We start from the raw sequence: 27,092 nt of genomic DNA, 5'->3' as shown, positions 1-27,092 counted from the left end.
ATTCAACTACAGCCAGTGAGATCAGTTACCCAGTGTACCCGGCTGCTCTGTGTCCGCACAGCATGACACTCTCATTCAGAGCTACATTTAGCAGTACCCTCAGTTGAAATATAGCAAGGCATATACATTTTACATTACATTTACGTGTTTTAGTAGACACTCTTAACCAAAACAACTAGGGTTAGCTGCCTTGTTGAAGGTCACAGCAACAGATGTGTTTCACCTAGTCAGCTTGTGGATTTGAACCAGTGACCTTTTAGTTACTGGCCCAATACTCTTAACTGCTAGGCTACCTAACAGCATTGAGACCAAAGACTCTTTCGCAAAGGAGTCCTGCATACACACAATTGACAAAATACACTGAACAAAAATATAAACGCAACATGTAACAATTTCAACGATTTTACTGAGTTACAGTTCATATAAGGAAATCAGTCAATTGAAATACATTCAATAGGCCCTAATCTATGGATTTCAGATGACTGGGAATAGAGATATGCATCTGTTGGTCACAGTTACCTTTAAAAACATAGGTAGGGGGTGTGGATCAGAAAACCAGTCAGTATCTGGTGTGACCAGCATTTGCCTCATGCAGCACGACACATCTCCTTCACATAGAGTTGATCAGGCTGTTAATTGTGGCCTGTGGAATGTCTTTCCACTCCTCTTCATTGGCTGTGCGAAGTTGCTGAATATTAGGAGCAACTGGAACATGCTGTCATGCACATAGATCCAGAGCATCGCACAAATGCTCAATGGGTGACATGTCTGGTGAGTATGCAGGCCATGGAAGAACAAGGACATGTTCAGCTTCCAGGAATTGTGTACAGATATTTGCACCATGGGGTTGTGTATTATTATGCTGAAACATGAGGTGATGGCAGATGAATGGCACGACAATGGGTCTCAGAATCTCGGCACGGTATCTCTGTCCATTCAAATTGCCACCGATAAAATACAATTGTCCTCATTGTCCATAGCTTATGCCTGCCCATACCATAACTCCACCACCACCACCACCATGGGATACTCTGTTCACAACGTTTACATCAGCAAACCGCTCGCCCACACGACGCCATACAAGCTGTCTGCCATCTGCCCTGTATAGCTGACAACAGGATTCATCTGTGAAGAGCACACTTCTTCAGCGTACTAGTTGCCATTGAGCATTTGCCAACTGAAGTCAGTTATGATGCCGAATTGCAGTCAGGTCAAGACTCTGGTGTAGGACGACGATCACGCAAATGAGCTTCCCTGAGACGGTTTTCTTCGGTTGTGCAAACCCACCGTTTCATCAGCTGTCCGGGTGGCTGGTCTCAGACGATCCCACAGGTGAAGAGGCTGGATCTGGCGGTCTTGGGCAGGCGTGGTTACACGTGGTCAGCGGTTGTGAGGCTGGTTGGACATATTGCCAAATGTCCTAAAACAACTTGGCACTCCTTCAAAACTTGAGACATTTGTGGCACTGTGTTGTTTGACAAAACTGCACATTTCAGAGGCATTTTATTGGCCAGGGCACAAGGTGCACCTGTGTAATGATCATACGGTTCAATCAGCTTCTTGATATGGATTATCTTGATAAATGCTCACTAAAAGGGATTTAAATACATTTGTGCACAAAATTTGATGGACATAAAGCTTGTTGTGCATATGGAAAACTTCTGGTATCTTTTATTTCAGCTCATGAAACATGGGACCAACACTTTACGTATTGCGTTTTTGATTGCTAGTTTCATTAACAGGCTTTGAATGGTTATGAATCTGAGGCAGTGTACCCAGTGTGTGGTCCCACAGTAAACAGGTTTCAGGAGAAAGAAAGGACATTCCCCCTGAAATCGATACACTCCTAGATGAAACACACAGAAGAAAGCAGCCTGCATTACCATTCAATTAGTAATACCAATCCCAATACCTTAGCACTGGCAGCATCACTTAACAATTCTATATTATTTCCATAAACCCATCTCTCTCTCTCTCTCTCTCTCTCTCTCTCTCTCTCTCTCTCTCTCTCTCTCTCTCCTCTCTCTCTCTCTCTCTCTCTCTCTCTCTCTCTCTCTCTCTCTCTCTCTCTCTCTCTCTCTCTCTCTCTCTCTCAGATGTATCTATTGCCAGAGTGCCACATACCAATGAGAAGATCATAACATAACCAACTTATTTACAGTTCTAAAATAGGAGCAACATGATGTTTTCATTGTAATGCTCGTGCTACATTGTGCCTGTTAACAAGACTGTTAGCGTTCACAGTAATTGTGAGTTTGTAATCGATTGAAAACGGGTGTAGTCGATTTGGCAATTGATACTGCAATCAAAGGTAATGAACTAAACACAGCCATTTTCGTATGGAGGTAATTGACTTGAGGGCAGTAATACATTATGTATGGTTACGGTACAAACTTTCCATGGTTCTGAATTCAGTTGTTCCAATTGCTGTCGCTAGGAGCTGTCCGCAGTGCTGAAACGACAGGGGCGCGCTGACTTGAAGAAAGAGAACGGCATACCCAACGATCTATCTATCTATCGATTTAGCGAACGTTGACATTGAACAGTCTCTGTCTATCAGCTGATAACGACATGGGAACATAGCTCTCAGTGGAGCGCCAGTGCTGCGCAGTGTGCGATCCCGAGGTCTCACAGCAAGTGGCTTTTGCTGTACGAGCAGTCTATTTTATTTTAAGGAAAAGTGTTGATCCCAAGGACATTCCTTTCTATTAGCAGAGGACCAATACTGAAAGCAAGCATGAGTGCGGCACGAGATTACATATTCGTTCTGATGGTTCTCTTTGCAATGATGACTGACTTAGGCGCTAAAGGTAAGATTCTCAATAATATAACGGAAGGCTATTTGGTCGCTTATGCAGATGTGTATTGCAATGTAATTCTGTTCCCGACCCGCCGGTGTTATGGTGCCACTGTATCCAATTATGTGTGAGCCTTTTTGTTGTGTGGGTCAGTCGGCTATCAGTCGTGTTCTTCCTTTAATGAGGTGTAAATGGTCCCCTCCACCGTTATGGCAAATTATTCTGAAATAATGAATGTGGAGGAGAGGATATAACGTATAAATATCGGTCTTTTAAAGGCAGATGTGTAGCCTATTTATTGCCTGCAATGAAGAATTCACAACAAGCCATACTAATTGCAATCGGCTATAAGGGAAATTAAATACATTAATTTCCTTTAAAAAAGTTATACATTGACTAGTGATTGTAATTTAGCAAGTTCCAAATCCAAACTTTAAATAATTGTAAGTATTGTAATAACTGTTAAATAAACTTAGACTAATAAAGTGTGGTAAACGTATCTTAATTAGTCTCAAATATCATCCTTTTGAAGTGTATTTTAATCGGTATTTATTATAACCTACATGGATGGAAAATATAATTAATTCTTGCTTCACAGTGCGCCAATCATTTTGAATAATTAATGATTAATGTGTCAACTTCTATCTCATATTTATAAAAAAATCTGTTTAAAGGAGATCTAATCATGAAAGAAGATGTATTAGTTCTAAGAACATTGGAATGACATGCACTGATTTGCATTGGTTTTACAGCTGGCTGCGCTATTCATGCTTTTGATTTGACGACATTCATTTATTAAAGTACTATCTTATCTTATTGAGAATCCTCGAGCTGCGCAGTGTACGGGTAGGGGGTTTGGGATAGTTTCAAGAGGAATAAATAAACCTATGAAGACAACCAGACAATATTTTCTCGGCCTGCATCTGATCATTCTACCCACATAAATATTTATGAAAAGGTTTGGTCTAGACTTGCACCCATGATGTACTTCACACGAGTCTCTCATAAACATGCCTTTCACACAACGTCGATCATGACGGACCCATCAGACTTTTCTGTCCAATCTTCTGAATTTGTTTAATTCTGTTATGTTCCAATATTTTTGTGACCCTGTGCAGGGCTGGAAACTATTACATTTCCGTTCATGTCATATCAGAAATGATTGAAATTCAAATGAAAGAATTGTAAAATCCTAATTGAAAATAAATACTGTATAATATTTCAAAAATGGGTCATTCAATTGAATTGACTTTTGAGGAGATGTTTGATAGAATAGAAGAGGAAATTAGCAAAGGAAAAAAAGGGAGGTTATCTATGTTGTGGGATGAGATGTCAGACTTTGGAAGAATTATACACATACAGTATTTACCTGATAAAGTAATACATCAACCTATTATAACACCAATTTACACAGTGTTTTACTAATTCGATATTCCATAAAACTAATAGCTATTACGGCTTCTTCATGCCTGCGGCTGGGAAAACCTGGCTCCAGAGAGAATGTTGCATCATATTCTGCATTGATCCCAAGTCATCAGCCTGACCTTATGATCTCAGAGGTCCGTGGGCCTCCCTGTACTTATCAGTCACCTTCTACTGAACCTCTGAAGCTGCACTTTACTGCAGAACAGAAGCACCTGTAAAAGCACTCTAGCTAATGTGAGGCTCCATCAGTCCAGATTGAGCACTGAGCGAGAGGTTCAGTGAGCTAAAAGCAGGAGCCCATATTAAATTGATAGCATTGTGATGAGGAATTGGTGAGTATAGGTTCACTTGGGTGAGTATAGGTAAACATAGGTTGACTTTAGGTTGGTCAGTAATCCTCCATCTTTTTTGTTGTTGTGTCAATATCAATGAGTGTACAAAACACTAAGAACACCTGGACTTTCCATGACATAGACTGACCAGGCAAATCCAGGTGAAAGCTATGATCCCTTATTGATGTCACCAGGTAAATCCACTACAATCAGTGTAGATGAAGGGGAGGAGACAGGTTATTAAATAAGTATTTGTAAGACTTGAGACAATTGAGACATGGATTGTGTATGTGTGCCATTCAGAGGGTAAATGGGCAAGACAAAATATTTAAGTGCCTTTGAACGGGGTATGGTAGTAGGTGCCAGACGCACTGGTTTGTGGTTGTCAAGAACTGCAACACTGTTGGGTTTTTCACGCTCAACAGTTTCCCGTGTGTATCAAGAAGGGTCAAGAAGGGTCCACCACCCAAAGGACATCCAGCCAACATGGGCCAACATCAATGTGTAATGCTTACGACATGCTCCGACGAATTGAGGCTGTTCTGAGGGCAAAAGGGGGTGCAACTTAATATTAGGAAGGTGTTCCTAATGTTTTGTACACTGTGTGTGTATACAATCTGTCCATAGATATAATTGATCTCATAGGCTGCATTAATTGAGGGCGGGATGCATAAGCCTGCGTAGTTGTGTGTCATGGGCTCTAATGTCAACATGCTGTTTCAAAGTACATTGTGTTTTTCTACTGGTTTTATGTTGTGTTTGTGAGACTCATAAGGGAGGTGGACGTTTGTGTCTGCTCACAACGAGAATGCGTAACCCCTACTGCTCCTCTCTGATAATAATGAGAATAACAATACAATCTCAGAGCTATCATTGACACTGCAGAGTGCTGTGTCTGTATTGGCCGTTAGGGGGAGCATGAGGCCACTGATGCTGACGCTTTTGAGCATCCCCTCTTGGTAATGGTCCTCGGGGTGGACTGTAATAATAATGGGGACAGGAGAGAATCAGTTCCCTCTCCCAGGAACATCCTATTCCTCTCTGCCCCTTATAATGTCCGTGTGAGACGGCTTCCTGTGCTCGGACACCTCCCACAACTCTCTGGCACCACCATGACGTATGAGTGGGGGGACAGTGGACTGGAAAGGGGAGATTTGATATTGTCTGAGTTTTGGGGTCACGCTCTGTGTTTATTTTCTCCAGATTGATGCCCTGATTTAAAGAAAACTTGCCTGGCACTGAACTGGAGGGATGGAGGGCTGGGGGTCTGGAGGGCTGGGGGTTTGGAAGACTGTAGGGCTGGAGGACTGGGGGTCTGGAGGGCTGGGGGTTTGGAAGACTGGAGGGCTGGAGGGCTGGGGGTCTGGAGGGCTGGGGGTCTGGAGGACTGGATGTCTGGAGGGCTTGGGGTCTGGGGGTCTGCAGGACTGGGGGTCTGGAGGGCTGGGGGTCTGGACGGCTGGGGGTTTGGAGAATTGGAGGGCTACGGGTCTGGAGGACTGGAGGGCTGGGGGTCTGGAGGGCTGGGGGTCTGGATGACTGGATGCCTGGAGTGCTGGGGGTCTGCAGGGCTGGGGTCTGGAGGGTTGGAGGGCTGAAGGGCTAGGGTTCTAGAGGGCTGGAGGGCTGTGGGTCTGGAGGGCTGTGGGTCTGGATGGCTGGGGGTCTGGTGGTCTGAAGGGCTGGAGGGATGGGGGTCTGGGGGTCTGGTGGTCTGAAAGGCTGCAGGGCTGGGGGTCTAGAGGGTTGGAGGGCTGGAGGGCTGGGGGTCTGGTGGTCTGAAGGGCTGGAGGGATGGGGGTCTGGGGGACTGAAGGGCTGGGGTTCTTATGGCAACTCCCTGCATTTCCAAACGGCTGGTGCAGGAAAGACTGGCAACAGCTAGAACAACATCAAACATATGTAAACACACATGGATGCACACCCTTGGAGTACACACACACACACATGGAAACACACATGCATGTACATAGAAATTAATCCTCCTGTTTTAACTTATTGAATCGATTAGATCTGAACATAGGAAGTATCCATGTAATGTACTGAATTGAACAAAAGCTCCCGCCTGTATTCCCTGTTCTGTGTGAGTTCAGAGCACAGCTTTTCATTTTGCAATGATACATCACCCCAGCCACCCAGAAGTGGGATGAAGGGTAGGTTTGAGAACAAGCTTGTGTGTATGTGTGTGTAAAAGAAAGAAAATCAGTGTTAGAGATTATATATGTTTCAGATTTGAAGTCATTGTCAATCACTCTGTATTGGAATATCAGAACAAGCTACATCAATCTGTCTTTGATGTTTTAGTTTAGCTTTCCATGTCGGAACTCTGAGCTTGACCTGAATATGTCACAGTCAGTAATCTCTTCTAATCGTAGCGGTTGTTTTTCTCCCTATAACACGCAAACACTTTATCTGTCTGTGTGTGTGTATGCACGCAAACACTTTATCTGTCTGTGTGTGTGTATGCACGCAAACACTTTATCTGTCTGTGTGTGTGTATGCACGCAAACACTTTATCTGTCTGTGTGTGTGTATGCACGCAAACACTTTATCTGTCTGTGTGTGTGTATGCACGCAAACACTTTATCTGTCTGTGTGTGTGTATACACGCAAACACTTTATCTGTCTGTGTGTGTGTATACACGCAAACACTTTATCTGTCTGTGTGTGTGTGTGTATGCACGCAAACACTTTATCTGTCTGTGTGTGTATGCACGCAAACACTTTATCTGTCTGTGTGTGTGTATGCACGCAAACACTATCTGTCTGTGTGTGTGTGTGCACGCAGACACTTTATCTGGCTGTGTGTGTGTATGCACGCAAACACTTTATCTGTCTGTGTGTGTGTATACACGCAAACACTTTATCTGTCTGTGTGTGTGTATGCACGCAAACACTTTATCTGTCTGTGTATGTTTATACATGCAAACACTTTATCTGTCTGTGTGTGTGAATGCACGCAAACACTTTATCTGTCTGTGTGTGTGCATGCACGCAAACACTTTATCTGTCTGTGTGTGTGTATACACGCAAACACTTTATCTGTCTGTGTGTGTGTATACACGCAAACACTTTATCTGTCTGTGTGTATTTATACACGCAAACACTTTATCTGTCTGTGTGTGTGTATGCACGCAAACACTTTATCTGTCTGTGTGTGTGTATACACGCAAACACTTTATCTGTCTGTGTGTGTGTATGCACGCAAACACTTTATCTGTCTGTGTGTGTGTATACACGCAAACACTTTATCTGTCTGTGTGTGTGTATACACGCAAACACTTTATCTGTCTGTGTGTGTGTATGCATGCAAACACTTTATCTGTCTGTGTGTATTTATACACGCAAACACTTTATCTGTCTGTGTGTGTGTATGCACGCAAACACTTTATCTGTCTGTGTGTGTGTATGCACGCAAACACTTTATCTGTCTGTGTGTGTGTATGCACGCAAACACTTTATCTGGCTGTGTGTGTGTATACACGCAAACACTTTATCTGTCTGTGTGTGTGTATACACGCAAACACTTTATCTGTCTGTGTATGTTTATACATGCAAACACTTTATCTGTCTGTGTGTGTGTATGCACGCAAACACTTTATCTGTCTGTGTGTGTGTATGTATGCACGCAAACACTTTATCTGTCTGTGTGTGTGTATACACGCAAACACTTTATCTGTCTGTGTGTATTTATACACGCAAACACTTTATCTGTCTGTGTGTGTGTATACACGCAAACACTTTATCTGTCTGTGTGTGTGTATGCACGCAAACACTTTATCTGTCTGTGTGTGTGTATGCACGCAAACACTTTATCTGTCTGTGTGTGTGTATGCACGCAAACACTTTATCTGTCTGTGTGTGTGTATGCACGCAAACACTTTATCTGTCTGTGTGTGTGTATGTATGCACGCAAACACTTTATCTGTCTGTGTGTGTGTATACACGCAAACACTTTATCTGTCTGTGTGTATTTATACACGCAAACACTTTATCTGTCTGTGTGTGTGTATACACGCAAACACTTTATCTGTCTGTGTGTGTGTATGCACGCAAACACTTTATCTGTCTGTGTGTGTGTATGCACGCAAACACTTTATCTGTCTGTGTGTGTGTATGCACGCAAACACTTTATCTGTCTGTGTGTGTGTATGCACGCAAACACTTTATCTGTCTGTGTGTGTGTATACACGCAAACACTTTATCTGTCACACACGCATGCAAAAATAAATCATAATCGAGTTCTGCTCAGCTTTTTTAACCCCCCTAATTACTGGCTATTAAAAATCAGTGTGAACTCACAATGTGATCTCTGGCCACAAGTGCTGCAGAAACCCCTTCTCAGCCATTCCACTGATATTCTCAGAATAAACTCACCAATATGGAGCCCCTGAGATAAGCGATAAACTTCCACCCAGCTTCCTTCCTCTCTCTCGCTCTCTGTCTCTCCCCCTCCCCCTCCCTCTCCCTCCTCGTTCCTCTCTCCTTTTCCCTGCCTCAGATAAAAAGCTATTTGTTCTGGGTGTCAATGATCCGATGGAATGAGCATTGCTTCATGGCGTAGGAAAGAAAAAGCTGGAAAAAGGGAACATCTCTTTTAATTAAACACCATAGATGCTCTCGAGATCTGATGAAAATGATATAAATTGGGAGAATTGAAAATGTTCAACACATACTTTTCTATTACGGGTGAGTAACCTGTCCCAGCGAGCTCCTCCCTGTGCCATCAGAGGCTATTCAGACCGTGTATACCCTCCAAATTGTGGGGAGTTTCCCTTTTGACACACTCAATTGGAAATTAGTGTTATTGTAAAGCAGCCGTTGGTTCCCGTCTCCCGGGGAAGGAAGAGGACTCAGTCTGATCTTTTGACACGTCCCAGGCGGTGTGGTGAGGTAGTGAGAGGACGGTGGAACCACACACTCTTTCTCTTCTCCTCTGTCTTTTCCTCTCTGCATGATATATACCCCAGCTGCTGTCAGTCAAAGCAGGTTTTCTGAAGGCTGTGTTCACCTGGTTTACTATATCCCCATCTTTGAATGGAACATTATGTCCCGTTTGTGACAAAAGCCTTCGAGTTATACATCTGAGTAATTCTAAACTCTATCCATTTACGCTCCATTACCGTGAATGCAGCCCCTGTCATATTCAAACATCATTACTGCTCTGGTGTATTTCGACATGGCTTGTACCATCACAAAAAAGTAGCAAAACTCTTCCTTTGTTGTCCTGCCTCTCTGTTACATAGTGCAAAGTACCACCCTGTGTTTCTCCAGATCTTTCTTTTGTTCTACTTGAACAAAAGCTCTGCTTTCAGATCGTGGGTCTGGTCTGAAAGCAGAGCTATAGAACATTAACACTATTCATGTGTGAATGACTGGTGATATCACATAGCAGTCTTTGGTTTCTCTCCCGGCGAGCTGGCTGCTGAGAGGCTTGGGGACAGTTATTACAAATCAATGGCCAATCTAGTCTGCACTCTGGCCCATGTCCTCATGCATTACTCTCCAGGCTGTCTCCATAATGTAAATAAATCCTGTATCCCATTTGCATTGCGTTGCTTGGGCAAATGACCTGACGCACACAGTCAGTAAGAGACATAACATCATGTGACACGAAGTCAGTAAGAGACATAACATCATGTGACACACAGTCAGTAAGAGACATAACATCATGAGACACACAGTCAGTAAGAGACATAACATCATGTGACACACATTCAGTAAGAGACATAACATCATGTGACACACATTCAGTAAGAGACATAACATCATATGACACACAGTCAGTAAGAGACATAACATCATGTGACACACATTCAGTAAGAGACATAACATCATGTGACACACATTCAGTAAGAGACATAACATCATATGACACACAGTCAGTAAGAGACATAACATCATGTGACACACAGTCAGTAAGAGACATAACATCATGAGACACACAGTCAGTAAGAGACATAACATCATATGACACACAGTCAGTAAGAGACATAACATCATGAGACACACAGTCAGTAAGAGACATAACATCATGCTTGAATTGAAATCCACTAGATAAGTTTCTGGTGCTGGACAATTTGTTTTTTTTAATGTTCTTATTAAGATTAAGTTTGTTGTTTATTTTTTCCACACACTCCTGCTGCTGTGCTTTTCCCTCCTCCCTCGCTACCTCTTCCGTCCTCAACATGAAACTCGGTCAGATTCAGCCTCCCTATCTCAGACCCGTGGCTCTATCGATCTGACCACTGAGGAGGAGAGCAAACATTAGTGCAGGGAATCAGTACCAACCCATTCGCTCCCTCTCCTCTCCGTCTCCTCTCATGGATTGGCACACTATGTAAACCTGGCTAATTGGGGCTGGCGTGTGGTGAGCATGCAGAGCTGAGTACCTCTCTGGAACCATTAGGCCCTTGGACAGCTCTCTTCCTCTTCTCCATGTCTGGTTCACACTGCCAACTCCTGTCTGGATGGCTCTTCATCTAGATGGGCAAACCAGGATCAGGCCAGACCAGACCTGGAGGATATCAGAGCTGGCTGTGTGCTCAGGCAGTGGGTCAACTCTTCCACAGGCAGCATTCAACACTTCCATAGGCAGCATTCAACACTTACACAGGCAGCATTCAACACTTACACAGGCAGCATTCAACACTTACACAGGTAGCAGGTCAACTCTTCCACAGGCAGCATTCAACACTTCCATAGGCAGCATTCAACACTTACACAGGCAGCATTCAACACTTACACAGGTAGCAGGTCAACACTTACACAGGCAGCATTCAACACTTCCATAGGCAGCATTCAACACTTCCACAGGCAGCATTCAACACTTCCATAGGCAGCATTCAACACTTCCACAGGCAGCATTCAACACTTCCACAGGCAGCATTCAACACTTACACAGGCAGCATTCAACACTTCCACAGGCAGCATTCAACACTTACACAGGTAGCAGGTCAACTCTTCCACAGGCAGCATTCAACACTTCCACAGGCAGCATTCAACACTTACACAGGCAGCATTCAACACTTACACAGGCAGCATTCAACACTTACACAGGTAGCAGGTCAACACTTACACAGGCAGCATTCAACACTTCCATAGGCAGCATTCAACACTTCCACAGGCAGCATTCAACACTTCCATAGGCAGCATTCAACACTTCCACAGGCAGCATTCAACACTTCCACAGGCAGCATTCAACACTTACACAGGTAGCAGGTCAACTCTTCCACAGGCAGCATTCAACACTTCCATAGGCAGCATTCAACACTTCCATAGGCAGCATTCATCACTTACACAGGTAGCAGGTCAACACTTACACAGGCAGCATTCAACACTTCCATAGGCAGCATTCAACACTTACACAGGCAGCATTCATCACTTACACAGGTAGCAGGTCAACACTTCCATAGGCAGCATTCAACACTTCCATAGGCAGCATTCAACACTTACACAGGCAGCATTCATCACTTACACAGGTAGCAGGTCAACACTTACACAGGCAGCATTCAACACTTACACAGGCAGCAGGTCAACACTTACACAGGCAGCATTCAACACTTGCACAGGCAGCAGGTCAACACTTACACAGGCAGCAGGTCAACACTTACACAGGCAGCAGGTCAACACTTACACAGGCAGCAGGTCAACACTTACACAGGCAGCATACAACACTTACACAGGCAGCATTCAACACTTACACAGGCAGCAGGTCAACACTTACACAGTCAGCATTCAACACTTACACAGGCAGCATTCAACACTTACACAGGCAACAGGTCAACACTTACACAGGCAACAGGTCAACACTTACACAGGTAGCAGGTCAACACTTACACAGGCAGCATTCAACACTTACACAGGTAGCAGGTCAACACTTACACAGGTAGCAGGTCAACACTTTCACAGGCAGCAGGTCAACACTTACACAGGTAGCAGGTCAACACTTACACAGGCAGCATTCAACACTTACACAGGCAGCAGGTCAACACTTACACAGGCAGCATTCAACACTTACACAGGTAGCAGGTCAACACTTACACAGGCAGCATTCAACACTTGCACAGGCAGCAGGTCAACACTTACACAGGCAGCAGGTCAACACTTACACAGGCAGCAGGTCAACACTTACACAGGCAGCAGGTCAACACTTACACAGGCAGCATACAACACTTACACAGGCAGCATTCAACACTTACACAGGCAGCAGGTCAACACTTACACAGGCAGCAGGTCAACACTTACACAGGCAACAGGTCAACACTTACACAGGCAACAGGTCAACACTTACACAGGTAGCAGGTCAACACTTACACAGGCAGCATTCAACACTTACACAGGTAGCAGGTCAACACTTACACAGGCAGCATTCAACACTTGCACAGGCAGCAGGTCAACACTTACACAGGCAGCAGGTCAACACTTACACAGGCAGCAGGTCAACACTTACACAGGCAGCGGGTCAACACTTACACAGGCAGCAGGTCAACACTTACACAGGCAGCATACAACACTTACACAGGCAGCATTCAACACTTACACAGGCAGCAGGTCAACACTTACACAGGCAGCATTCAACACTTACACAGGCAGCATTCAACACTTACACAGGCAGCAGGTCAACACTTACACAGGCAACAGGTCAACACTTACACAGGTAGCAGGTCAACACTTACACAGGCAGCATTCAACACTTGCACAGGCAGCAGGTCAACACTTACACAGGCAGCAGGTCAACACTTACACAGGCAGCAGGTCATCACTTACACAGGCAGCATTCAACACTTACACAGGCAGCAGGTCAACACTTACACAGGCAGCATTCAACACTTACACAGACAGCAGGTCAACACTTACACAGGCAGCAGGTCAACACTTACACAGGCAGCAGGTCAACACTTACACAGGCAGCATTCAACACTTACACAGGCAGCAGGTCAACACTTACACAGGCAGCATTCAACACTTACACAGGCAGCAGGTCAACACTTACACAGGCAGCATTCAACACTTACACAGGCAGCATTCAACACTTACACAGGCAGCAGGTCAACACTTACACAGGCAGCATTCAACACTTACACAGGCAGCAGGTCAACACTTGCACAGGCAGCATTCAACACTTACACAGGTAGCAGGTCAACACTTCCACAGGCAGCATTCAACACTTACACAGGCAGCAGGTCAACACTTACACAGGCAGCATTCAACACTTACACAGGCAGCATTCAACACTTACACAGGCAGCAGGTCAACACTTACACAGGCAGCATTCAACACTTACACAGGTAGCAGGTCAACACTTCCACAGGCAGCAGGTCAACACTTCCACAGATAGCATTCAACACTTGCCTTACTCGTCTGAAAGTAAACAAGACACTTTGTTTCTTCTCATCAGACATGTTTTGGACCTTTATGTTTTATGCAGGAGGGGTCAAGTAGATAGGGGTGACAGTGCTGTTTGTTTGTTCTTAGTTGGTCAACTCCAGTCATTTTTTTATTTACTATGTTGACGGTCCCCAAACCTTTTGGTGGAATATGGGCCCTATACCACTTGTACTGTAATTGTAATTTCTTACCATCACACCCACTTCAAACTTGTCTTTTACCATAAAGTCTCTCAGTCCCAATAAAGATCTGATTGATGTGTTGCATCGCCTCCTCCGTTCAGTCTTTTTTGCTCGACTCCAAAGAGTCAGCGATGTTGATGATGGTCGGTCGGTAACCCCTACACCATAACCCTCGACATTTCAAATGGAGGTGCAAGCAGAGGGCTTCAACTTTGGCCTATGACTCCTTTCCTGTCTGCAGATCCTGCTGGCTCTACCAGCACATCCTTCCTCTTCAGGACGTGGAGCCACTTCTTCAAAAGTTGCAGGTCCTTGGTCAGCCGATGGTAGTTTACCAAGGGATTTGTTTGGGAGCGAATTCCTACAGACTGGCGCTATACAGTTCATGTTTTAATTACTACTTGATGTTGCCATCTTCATTGTCTGCACCCAACCTCACTCTCTTTGAGTCACTCTCCACGAGGAAACTCAATACCACAGACAATTTGCTGATACCTGCCAGTGACACACTGGCATCAGTGATGACCATGGCAATTTAAGATGGCGCTGACCATAGCTTAAATAAACCTTGTAGACGATCAAAATACTAAATATAGAGATGATTTTATGTTAAATGCACATGTTTAGAATTAGTAGATTGAATACATCTCTTTGCTTAGATTTCCTTCCTAGTGTTTCCATTCCCCTTTAAGGCAGTCCTCCGTCCTACTCAGTACAACTCAGACATCCATGGCTTACGTATAGGACATCACATTGTTACTAACAGTAGGCCGAAACGCAGAAAGATTGTTAGTTAAAGCTGCTACTAGATAACAAGAGACCTTCCTCCCTCTCCATTCTTTCTTCTCTGAATGAGCATTTTTAATGAGCGTTATTAGGCAGCTCTGTTCATGCCCCAGTGGAGTTGCATACAGCTCTGATAGACTTCAAATATAGATGATGTGGAACAGTTTGTGTAAAGTTCCAGTTGTGTTCTGTTGAGGTTATTGTCAGTAGCCCTCTGTTCATTGCCACATATGTACGTACTTTGTAGTCATGCTGTTTCACAGCTTTTGCTTATTAACAGTTAGCCAAGCCATTATGCTCTCCTTGATGTTGGTATGAAAGCAGAGACTGTCAGGCAAGCTGCTGTGATGAGATGTTGCCATATAAATACTAGAGACTCTTTCTCTCCCCCTTTTCGGTTTGCAAATACTGTATGTACATCACAGTCATGAAACATGTTTTTATTGTACATGGTTGTAAATGGTTTAGTGAAAGAAATGGTGAGTTTAAATGCATGCTTTGCGCCTGTGAATTTGATCCTTCGCAACTGATTTAGAGACCATAACACTGAGGTTGTGAGTGAATGTTGGCCCTGAACTTTTTAAAGGATATTATTTTAGGAGAAATCACTCTGGGCTTATCAAGATTGGCATTGGCAATGATATGAGTAGAAGAGGAGCATAAACGTCCATTCTCCCGTGCATGTAGAGCAGAACGGTCTGTCTGTCGTTAATGAACTGACCATGTGACGCGACCCTGTCAGGTATCCTTGGAGCCCTAGTCTGCGGTAATAAAGATGAATAATGTAAATCCTCGGAAACGGCGGCAGATCCCATCGGAATGTATCAGCATCATCGTTATTTACCTTGTTGTCAGGTTGGCTGCAGCGCAGCACAGAGAGGGAAACAGATGGAGATGCATAAATAAGAAAAATGCTGCAGCTCAGGGTATAGGTGGTAATCTTACGGCATACACTCTCAGCTCAGGTTGTATACAGAATAGTGGGGGTTTATACAGAGGCATTCATAGAGACACCTGAGACTGGACTTTTAGCCTGTTCATTGTGCATAGCTTACTTAATTTAGGTAATGTGAGGCATATTTCAATGGGTAAAGGTTATTCCTTGTCAAAGTTTACACAGAAGCCGGCACTGCTAGTTAGGTTGGGAACACTGTGCTGTGATGCATTCCACATCAATAATAGTTGAATATCAAACCAGTTGTTTTCATAGGCATTTCTGAAAGTCAATAAATAGGGATTATTTAGCCAGGGTGCAGGACAAATTAACTCTGCAGGGAAAATGCTATGTCTCGAGTGGCTAGAGGATGTGAGTAAGCCCCCCCACCACCCCCACAGAGAGAGAGAGAGAGAGAGAGAGAGAGAGAGAGAGAGAGAGAGAGAGAGAGAGAGAGAGAGAGAGAGAGAGAGAGAGAGAGACATACTACAGGGACAGCCACCTGCATTGATCCACAGAGCACCGAGTTCTATTCCTATGTTGAAAAGCACAGGCTGTGTTCTCTCAGCATAAAGACTGAAGCAGCCTTTTCAATCAATCTTCCATTTTCTCTGCACCACCTAGACATAGATGGATGAGGAAGGCAAATGAAACACACTTAGTTCAACCCCAAAACATGTATTTATTTAGAAATGAGGGTATTTGGGGATATTTATATTGCTAAAGCAGGCAGGGAGGCCTGAGGGACTGTACATGGTTCTTGAGAAGATCTGCAGAGAAGAATGGGAGAAACTTCCCAAATACAGGTGTGCCAAGCTTGTAGCGTTAAACCCAAGAAGACTCAAGGCTGTAATCGCTGCCAAAGGTGCTTCAACAAAGTCATGAGTAAAGGGTCTGAATACTTATGTAATATTAGGAAATATTATATAATATGTGATATTTCATTGTGCAATTTGCAAAAATATCTAAAAACCTGTTTTGGCTTTGTCATTATGGGATACTGTATGTAGATTGATGAGTTTAAAAAAAAAAAATCCATGGAATTTAATAAAAAATTAAATCCATTTTAGAATAAGGCTGTAACGTAACAAAATTTGTAAAGAGTCAAGGGGTCTGAATACTTTCGGAATGTACTGTACACATCTATCCCATAGGAGACAGCTACTGATATACAATATGATTATTTAGCATGGGACAAATTGCTGTGCCCCTGTTAACCTCAGACTTCTGGATGTCTCTGTGAAGCCTGTATTTCAGAAAACTGCTCACCCAAAAGAAGTGCTATATCTCCTCCAGCTCAGTCACCATCAATGTGAAAAAATCATTTCCTTTGATGTGACAAGCCATTTCAAAGCACATAAGTTGCTATTGGGGAATTCAGTGGCTTGCGAAAGTATTCACCCCCTTGGCATTTTTCCTATTTTGTTGCCTTACAACCTGGAATTCAAATATATATATTTTTGTGGGGTTTGTTTCATTTGATTTACACAACATTACCACTTTGAAGATGCAAAATAATTTTTATTGTGAAACAAAAAAACGAAAACTTGAGTGTGCATAAATATGAACCCCCTCCAAGTCAATACTTCGTTGAGCCACCTTTTGCAGAAATTACAGCTGCAAGTCTCTTGGGATATGTCTCTATAAGCCTGGCACATCTAGCGACTGGGAGTTTTGCCCATTTTCAAGGAAAAACTGCCCCAGTTCCTTCCAGTTGGATGGGTTCCTCTGGTATACAGTAACCTTTAAGTCATACCACAGATTCTCAATTGGATTGAGGTCTGGGCTTTGACTCAGCCATTCCAAGACATTTCAGTGTTTCCCCTTAAATCACTCGAGTGTTGCTTTAGCAGTATGCTTAGGGTCATTGTCCTGCAGTCTCAAATCTCTGGAAGACTGAAACAGGTTTACCTCAAGAATTTCCTGGTATTTAGTGCCATCCATCATTCCTTCAATTCTAACTAGTTTCCCAGTCCCTGCTGATGGAAAAACATCTTTGGTGGGCGGCCCTCTCTTGGCAGATTTGTTGTGGTGCCATATTCTTTCAATGTTTTAATAATGATTTTAATGGTGCTCTGTGGGATATTTTTTTATGACCCAACCCTGATCTGAACTTCTCCATAACTTTGTCCCTGATCTGTTTGGAGAGCTCCTTGGTCTTCATGGTGCCGCTTGCTTGGTGGTGTTGCAGACAATGGGGCCTTTCAGAACAGGTGTATACATACTGAGATCATGTGACAGATCATGTGACACTTAGATTGCACACTTTATTTAACTAATTATGTGTCTTCTGAAGGTAATTGGTTGCACCAGATCTTTTTCAGGGGCTTTGAAAAAAGTAATTTTTTGACTATTTTGTGTATATCCATTGCATGAAATCCAAATAAAAATCCATTTAAATGAGGTTGAAATGCAACGAAATAGGAAAAAGGCCAAGGGGGATGAATACTTTTGCAAGGCACTGTATAATCATCAAAGTACACGACCATCCATTTGAGATAATATCTATGAATAAAATACACAAATCAATCTGTGGTTAAAAGGCAAAGGCATAAACTATCAGTGCTCTGCGTCTTTAGGACCAATGGAGCTTGCCACCCTTGATCAAAACATCTAACATAACTGTTAGATCTATTAGAATACACCGTTTGAAAATCAATTAAATTAGAGCCAACAGAATCCTTCTTCCTCTTCTGATCCTGAACATCTCTCATCTCGTCTCTGAGTGTAATCACGCCATTCAGTTGACCCAGGGATCTCCTCTGGAAACTCAGGGTCTGAACTGTACAGCTCCCAGGGAAATTGTCCAGCTGCTCACTGCAGCCCTTGCAACCCTGCCCGCAGTGGAACCTCAATTAAACAACATGTCCATCCTCAACCCCCAGCATGCTCCATTGTGTCATGGCCACAATCTACTGCCACCGCAGTGAGTTGACCGTACTGAAACTGTCCCTAACCTCTGTCAGAAAAGATTGGAGGCGTGTACGAGGGCCTTCTGTACTCTGATTTAAAGGGTTCTTGAGTGGAAAAGGTGGAGAGCTTTGGATAGATCGGTCCTCTTGTGTCAAGGCCATGGTTATCGATCTTGACTAGGTCCACTGCATTCGTTGTGCAGAGTCATGGTTTAGCAAGTCACACAGTGAGTCAAGCATGCATGTGTGGCTGTCAGGAAACTCTCCTATCCAATCAGTCAACTTTTCTGTTAACTTTGATGCTGGTAATATCTTATTCAATGTTGGAATGCATTTTTTTTACTCCCGTAGCTCATGGAAGTGGGTTGACCAGAACGTTTAGATTTAGGTACTTCAAATTAGTGCTTGAAATGTTATTCTAGTGCACAGTCATTTCCCAATAGAATATGCAGCTTCATCTGTCAGTGTTTCATTTGTTTTGTGGTGATGGTGGCCCCCACCGTGCACCCTGTAATTAAAAGGCAATCTGATCCTCAAACTTACAACATCATCTAAACTTTATTGACAGGTTTAATTGCCAAATCTGATTGCTTGGACTTTAGTCCCCATGACAACACACCTGGGCACAATCGGGCACAGTTATCCTCCTTGGCAAGTGAAGTTAAATCACTGTGGGTGGATACTATTGTTCAGAGGGATAGAAAGACCTTCGAAATGACTGACAGGCACCCCAATGCCATGGAGAGAATGAAACAAGGGTGTTATTGCTCTAAGGACAAATCCAATAAAATTATATTTGTCAATTGCACTGAATGCAACTGGTGTAGACATTAGTGAAATGCTTTCAACCTAACCTTTTCCAACGATGCAGTAAAATAAAATATATATATACACACACAGTACTGTGCAAATTATTAGGCAGGTGTGAAAAAATGCTGTAAAGTAAGAATGCTTTCAAAAATAGAATGCATTCAAAATGAATAGATTATATATATCAATTAACAAAATTAATAGATTATATATATATCAATTAACAAAATGAATAGATTATATATATCAATTAACAAAATGAATAGATTATATATATCAATTAACAAAATGAATAGATTATATATATCAATTAACAAAATGAATAGATTATATATATCAATTAACAAAATGAATAGATTATATATATCAATTAACAAAATGAATAGATTATATATATCAATTAACAAAATGAATAGATTATATATATCAATTAACAAAATGAATAGATTATATATATCAATTAACAAAATGCACACAGTTTTTGAAGGAACTCGGCAGGTAGGTTGGCCCAAACATCTTGGAGTCCTAAGCACAGTTCTTCTGTGGATTTAGGCAGCCTCAGGTGCTTCTCTCTCTTCGTGTAATCCCAGACAGACTCGCTGTTGTTGAGATCAGGGCTCTGTGGGGGCCATACCATCACTTCCAGGACTCCTTGTTCTTCTTTACGCTGAAGATAGTACTTAAACACTATCGCTGTATTTTTGGGGTCGTTGTCATGCTGCAGAATACATTTGGGGCCAATCAGATGCCTCCCTGATGGTATTGCATGAAGGATAAGTATCTGCCTGTACTTCTCAGCATTGAGGAGACCATTAATTCTAACCAAATCCCCAACTCCATTTGCAGACATGCAGCCCCATACTTGCAAGGAACCTCCACCATGCTTAATTGTTGAACCTCCACCATGCTTCACTGTTGAACCTCCACCATGCTTCACTGTTGAACATCCACCATGCATCTAAGTTGAACCTCGACCATACTTCACTGTTGAACCTCCACCATTCTTCACTGTTGAACCTCCACCATTCTTCACTGTTGAACCTCCACCATGCTTCACTGTTGAACATCCACCATGCATCTCTGTTGAACCTCCACTATGCTTCACTGTTGAACCTCCACCATGCTTCACTGTTGAACATCCACCATGCATCTCTGTTGCCTGCAGACACTCATTTGTGTACCGCTCTCCAGCCCTTCGGTGAACAAACTGCCTTCTGCTACAGCCAAATATTTCAGATTTTGGCTCATCAGTCCAGAGCAACTGCTGCCATTTTTCTGCACGCCAGTTCCTGTGTTTTCGTGGTCTTGTTTGGTCTTGTTTCCACGTCGGAGGTATGTTTTTTTGGCCGCAAGTCTTCCATGAAGGCCACTTCTGACCAGACTTCTCTGGACAGTAGATGAGTGTACCAGGGTCCCACTGTTTTCTGCCAATTCTGAGCTGATGGCACTGCTGGACGTCTTCCGATTGCGAAGGGAAGTAAGCATGATGTGTCTCATCTGCTGCAGTAAGTTTCCTTGGCCGACCACTGCGTCTACGGTCCTCAACGTTGACCGTTTCTTTGTGTTTCTTCAAAAGAGCTTGGACATCTGGAAACCCCTGTCTGCCTTGACATGTCTGCCTGGGAGAGACCTTGCTGATGCAGTATAACTACCCTGTGTCTGCCTGGGAGAGACCTTGCTGATGCAGTATAACTACCTTGTGTATTTTTGCTGTGCTCAGTCTTGCCGTGGTGTATTACTTTTGACAGTAAACTGTCTTCAGCAACCTCACCTTGTTAGCTGAGTTTGGCTGTTTCTCACCCAGTTTTATTCCTCCTAAACAGCATTTTTCTGTTTCAGTTAATGATTGTGTTTCAACCTACATATTGAATTGATGATCATTAGCACCTGTTTGGTATAATTGTTTAACATACACCTGACTATATGCCTACAAATTCCTTTGTCTTTGTGCAAATGTACCTACAAGTATTGATGCTGTTATGAAGGCAAAGGGGGGTCACAACAAATATGGATTTGATTTAGATGTTTCTTCTGTTCACTCACTTTGCATTTAATTCATTATTAATTCATAATCTATTAATGTCTATTTTTGAAAGTATTGTTTCTTTACAGCATTTTTTCACACCTGCCTAAAACATTTAGGCACAGTACTGTATATTTTTAATAGTAACTGACACGAGGAATAAAATAAAATACACAAGAATGGAGCTATATACAGGCAGTAGCAGTACCAGATCAACTTTAGAACTGAAATGAAGATTAAACCTTTGTGTTTATCCATGTTTGCATGTCCTGCTGAATAGAGGACGTTTCAATGAAATGTGTTGTTGCCAAGTGACTCTGTGTCTCATCCGTCAGCCTTATTTAATTTAGTGTAGAATTAATAACAGTCTTGCTTTAAACCTGTTGTATGGAAAAAGTTGAGACAAAATGTGTTGTGCATCACATCCACAAGACAGCAGCTGCCAAGCAGTTAATAGATAGTAACTGATTAGAAAAACAACAGGAGGGGCCTCCTGGGTGGCGCAGTGGTTAAGGGCGATGTACTGCAGCGCCAGCTGTGCCATCAGAGACTCTGGGTTCGCGCCCAGGCTCTGTCGCGACCGGGAGGTCCGTGGGGCGACCCACAATTGGCCTAGCGTCGTCTGGGTTAGGGAGGGCTTGGCCGGTAGGGATGTCCTTGTCTCCTGTGGCGGGCCGGGAGTTGTAGCGATGAGACAAGATAGTAGCTACTAAAAAATTGGATACCATGAAATTGTGGAGAAAAAAGGGGTACAATTTAAAATTACATGCAAGAAATAGGTGCATCAGTCCTTCGAAAAAGGCACGTTTTCATTAATGAGCGAAGGGCTATAGCAATCTCCCTGTGAAGAATAAAGCAGGAGCACTTTGTAAGGAAGGACAGGGGGAGAATCAAAAAGGAAAAAAAGAGAGTGGAATGTTTGAAAGAGAAGCGTTCCAGCCACTCTCCTCAGGAATTGCTACATTCCATCCATGTAATTGTCCTTGGTTCCGTTTGTTGTTGTGGGGATGGAGGACTGTGGCACGCACGCACAGACAAGCGTTTAGATTTCAAAAACAGCCCTGCCTTTGACCTCCCTCCAACCCACTCTGGGAGCAGGCAGATTACATTGATAGTGTTGTATAGCTTTCCTTGATTTGCATAATTCACAATATGTACCTCATCTGTGTTTTACTGGGCACACTGAACGCTGTCTAGGGAGTACAGTGGTGGACCAGGGGCCCTCAGCAACAACACATACTGGCTTCAGCTCAATTACCCACAGTTAATTAACAGTCCTCCCACGCCAGTCAGAGCTGTCACTCTGCTGTTGGAACCACTGTGGACACAAACGACGAATACACTGTTTATGTTCTGTACTGGATGAATGTTTAGGACTTACTATGGATGTGGGATTTTTTAAAGCATAATATTTCTGGACTATTGAACATAATCGATTTGAGGCATTCGTGTGCATCAGTGTACATTAGGCTGGAAATTAAATTAGAAACTGTATGTCTGAGGCATACCTAGTTTGTGAGTTTAAGGTCTGTAGGTAATGTATTGATTGAAAAAGTAAGCATATAAAGCCATCCTTTTCCCCTTCATATTTCCCTTCTTTCCTTTTCATGTGTGGTATCTGGCCCTCTCTCTCCTCTCATCTGCCTCTATTACATGACCTCCTCACCTCTCTCTCCTCTCATCTGCCTCTATTACATGACCTCCTCACCTCTCTCTCCTCTCATCTGCCTCTATTACATGACCTCCTCACCTCTCTCTCCTCTCATCTGCCTCTATTACATGACCTCCTCACCTCTCTCTCCTCTCATCTGCCTCTATTACATGACCTCCTCACCTCTCTCTCCTCTTGTTTGGCTCCATTACATGACCTCCTCACCTCTCTCTCCTCTCATCTGCCTCTATTACATGACCTCCTCACCTCTCTCATCTGCCTCTATTACATGACCTCCTCACCTCTCTCTCCTCTCATCTGCCTCTATTACATGACCTCCTCACCTCTCTCTCCTCTCATCTGCCTCTATTACATGACCTCCTCACCTCTATCTCCTCTCACCCGCCTCTATTACATGACCTCCTCACCTCTCTCTTCTCCTCTCCCCTGCCTCCATTACATGACCTCATCCCTCACTCCTCTCATCTGCCTCCATTACATGACCTCATCACTTCTCTCTCCTCTCATCTGCCTCTATTACATTACCTCCTCACCTCTCTCTTCTCCTCTCCTCTGCCTCCATTACATGACCTCATCACTTCTTTCTCCTCTCATCTACCTCCATTACATGACCTCCTCACTTCTCTCTCCTCTCATCTGGCTCCATTACATGACCTCCTCACCTCTCTCATCTGCCTCTATTACATGACCTCCTCACCTCTCTCTCCTCTCATCTGCCTCTATTACATGACCTCCTCTCCTCTCTCTCCTCTCATCTGCCTCTATTACATGACCTCCTCACCTCTCTCTCCTCTCATCTGCCTCTATTACATGACCTCCTCACCTCTCTCTCCTCTCATCCGCCTCTATTACATGACCTCCTCACCTCTCTCTTCTCCTCTCCTCTGCCTCCATTACATGACCTCATCCCTCACTCCTCTCATCTGCCTCCATTACATGACCTCATCACTTCTCTCTCCTCTCATCTGCCTCTATTACATTACCTGCTCCCCTCTCTCTTCTCCTCTCCTCTTCCTCCATTACATGACCTCATCACTTCTTTCTCCTCTCATCTACTTCCATTACATGACCTCCTCACTTCTCTCTCCTCTCATCTGGCTCCATTACATGACCTCCTCATCCCTCTCTCCTCTTGTTTGGCTCCATTACATGACCTCCTCACCTCTCTCTCCTCTCATCTGCCTCTATTACATGACCTCCTCACCTCTCTCTCCTCTCATCTGCCTCTATTACATGGCCTCCTCACCTCTCTCTCCTCTCATCTGCCTCTATTACATGACCTCCTCACCTCTCTCTCCTCTCATCTGCCTCTATTACATGACCTCCTCACCTCTCTCTCCTCTCATCTGCCTCTATTACATGACCTCCTCACCTCTCTCTCCTCTCATCTGCCTCTATTACATGACCTCCTCACCTCTCTCTCCTCTCATCTGCCTCTATTACATGACCTCCTCACCTCTCTCTCCTCTCATCTGCCTCTATTACATGACCTCTTCACCTCTCTCTCCTCTCATCTGCCTCTATTACATGACCTCCTCACCTCTCTCTCCTCTCATCCGCTTCTATTACATTACCTCCTCACTTCTCTCTCCTCTCATCTGGCTCCATTACATGACCTCCTCATCCCTCTCTCCTCTTGTTTGGCTCCATTACATGACCTCCTCACCTCTCTCTCCTCTCATCTGCCTCTATTACATGACCTCCTCACCTCTCTCTCCTCTCATCTGCCTCTATTACATGACCTCCTCACCTCTCTCTCATCTCATCTGCCTCTATTACATGACCTCCTCACCTCTCTCTCCTCTCATCTGCCTCTATTACATTACATTACATTACATTTAAGTCATTTAGCAGACGCTCTTATCCAGAGCGACTTACAAATTGGTGCATTCACCTTATGACATCCAGTAGAACAGCCACTTTACAATAGTGCATCTAAACCTTTTAAGGGGGGTGAGAAGGATTACTTATCCTATCCTAGGTATTCCTTAAAGAGGTGGGGTTTCAGGTGTCTCCGGAAGGTGGTGATTGACTCCGCTGTCCTGGCGTCGTGAGGGGGTGTGTTCCACCATTGGGGAGCCAGAGCAGCGATCAGTTTTGACTGGGCTGAGAGGGAACTGTACTTCCTCAGTGGTAGGGAGGCGAGCAGGCCAGAGGTGGATGAACGCAGTGCCCTTGTTTGGGTGTAGGGCCTGATCAGAGCCTGGAGGTACTGAGGTGCCGTTCCCCTCACAGCTCCGTAGGCAAGCACCATGGTCTTGTAGCGGATGCGAGCTTCAACTGGAAGCCAGTGGAGAGAGCGGAGGAGCGGGGTGACGTGAGAGAACTTGGGAAGGTTGAACACCAGACGGGCTGCGGCGTTCTGGATGAGTTGTAGGGGTTTAATGGCACAGGCAGGGAGCCCAGCCAACAGCGAGTTGCAGTAATCCAGACGGGAGATGACAAGTGCCTGGATTAGGACCTGCGCCGCTTCCTGTGTGAGGCAGGGTCGTACTCTGCGGATGTTGTAGAGCATGAACCTACAGGAACGGGCCACCGCCTTGATGTTAGTTGAGAACGACAGGGTGTTGTCCAGGATCACGCCAAGGTTCTTAGCGCTCTGGGAGGAGGACACAATGGAGTTGTCAACCGTGATGGCGAGATCATGGAACGGGCAGTCCTTCCCCGGGAGGAAGAGCAGCTCCGTCTTGCCGAGGTTCAGCTTGAGGTGGTGATCCGTCATCCACACAGATATGTCTGCCAGACATGCAGAGATGCGATTCGCCACCTGGTCATCAGAAGGGGGAAAGGAGAAGATTAATTGTGTGTCGTCTGCATAGCAATGATAGGAGAGACCATGTGAGGTTATGACAGAGCCAAGTGACTTGGTGTATAGCGAGAATAGGAGAGGGCCTAGAACAGAGCCCTGGGGGACACCAGTGGTGAGAGCGCGTGGTGAGGAGACAGATTTTCGCCACGCCACCTGGTAGGAGCGACCTGTCAGGTAGGACGCAATCCAAGCGTGGGCCGCGCCGGAGATGCCCAACTCGGAGAGGGTGGAGAGGAGGATCTGATGGTTCACAGTATCGAAGGCAGCCATGACCTCCTAGTGCTGGCCTAGTGCTGAATTAAGGTAGAAATGTCAAGAGGAACCACCCATTGCTGGCTAGTTTGTGTGCAGGTCTGGAGGTCTTTTTTTTCCAGGGTGTTCTTTAGCTTTAAATAAAAGACTACCAGCTTGTTTCAGGCACCTGCTACCTATAAATAAACAAAGCTGTGCTTCTGAATGATTCACACTGTGCCGTGAGTCACAACATGGCGGTGCAAACACATACCGTCTATGATTACTCCTCATTAGTCTACACTTAGTGACTGACTTTCATTCATATCCTAACCTGCTCATCCTGTCCACTATCATGGTAGATGGTACGCCATAGTTGTATCTCCTATCATAAGACATATAGCAGAGGCCCCAGTCAGCCCTGTGCTGAACAGAAGGCAATGTCCTGTTACAATGACTCACACCCAAATCATATGAAGTAATAACTGTAATTAGCATGTTTCTCATGGCTCATTGACTCTGTGCTCACTCTGAGGTGGACTCCATTGAAATACGGACTAAGTCTACTGAGGCTATTCTTCAACAGTCTCCCTCAGTTCCCCATTAAAGTGTTATTAGGCCCACGTCATGCTCACTGCACTGTCTCGGTCTCACCTGGTTCACTATGGCTGTTACCTCCTATACATCATAATGACAATGCCACAGACTACAGCCGTATGAGTAAACACTAGTCTTTGCCATGACATTTAATGACACTGCCAACACACTAGGGTTGTAGCCAACATCTG

General features: G+C 44.1%; 1 protein-coding gene across 1 annotated transcript in view; it reads left to right on the top strand.

Moving 5' to 3' along the window:
- The first annotated feature begins 2,236 nt into the window (after positions 1-2,236).
- The window catches only part of LOC118370738 (seizure protein 6 homolog), a 193,194-nt gene continuing 168,338 nt past the window's right edge, over positions 2,237-27,092 (top strand). The window contains exon 1 of the mRNA XM_052468880.1: positions 2,237-2,810. Coding sequence (XP_052324840.1) covers positions 2,738-2,810 — 73 coding nt within the window. The 5' untranslated portion in view covers positions 2,237-2,737. The remainder of the gene's footprint in view (positions 2,811-27,092) is intronic.

This window comes from Oncorhynchus keta, chromosome 18, assembly GCF_023373465.1.
Source record: "Oncorhynchus keta strain PuntledgeMale-10-30-2019 chromosome 18, Oket_V2, whole genome shotgun sequence".
NCBI classification, from domain to species: Eukaryota; Metazoa; Chordata; class Actinopteri; order Salmoniformes; family Salmonidae; genus Oncorhynchus; species Oncorhynchus keta.
This window is presented reverse-complemented; position numbering and strand designations above follow the sequence as displayed.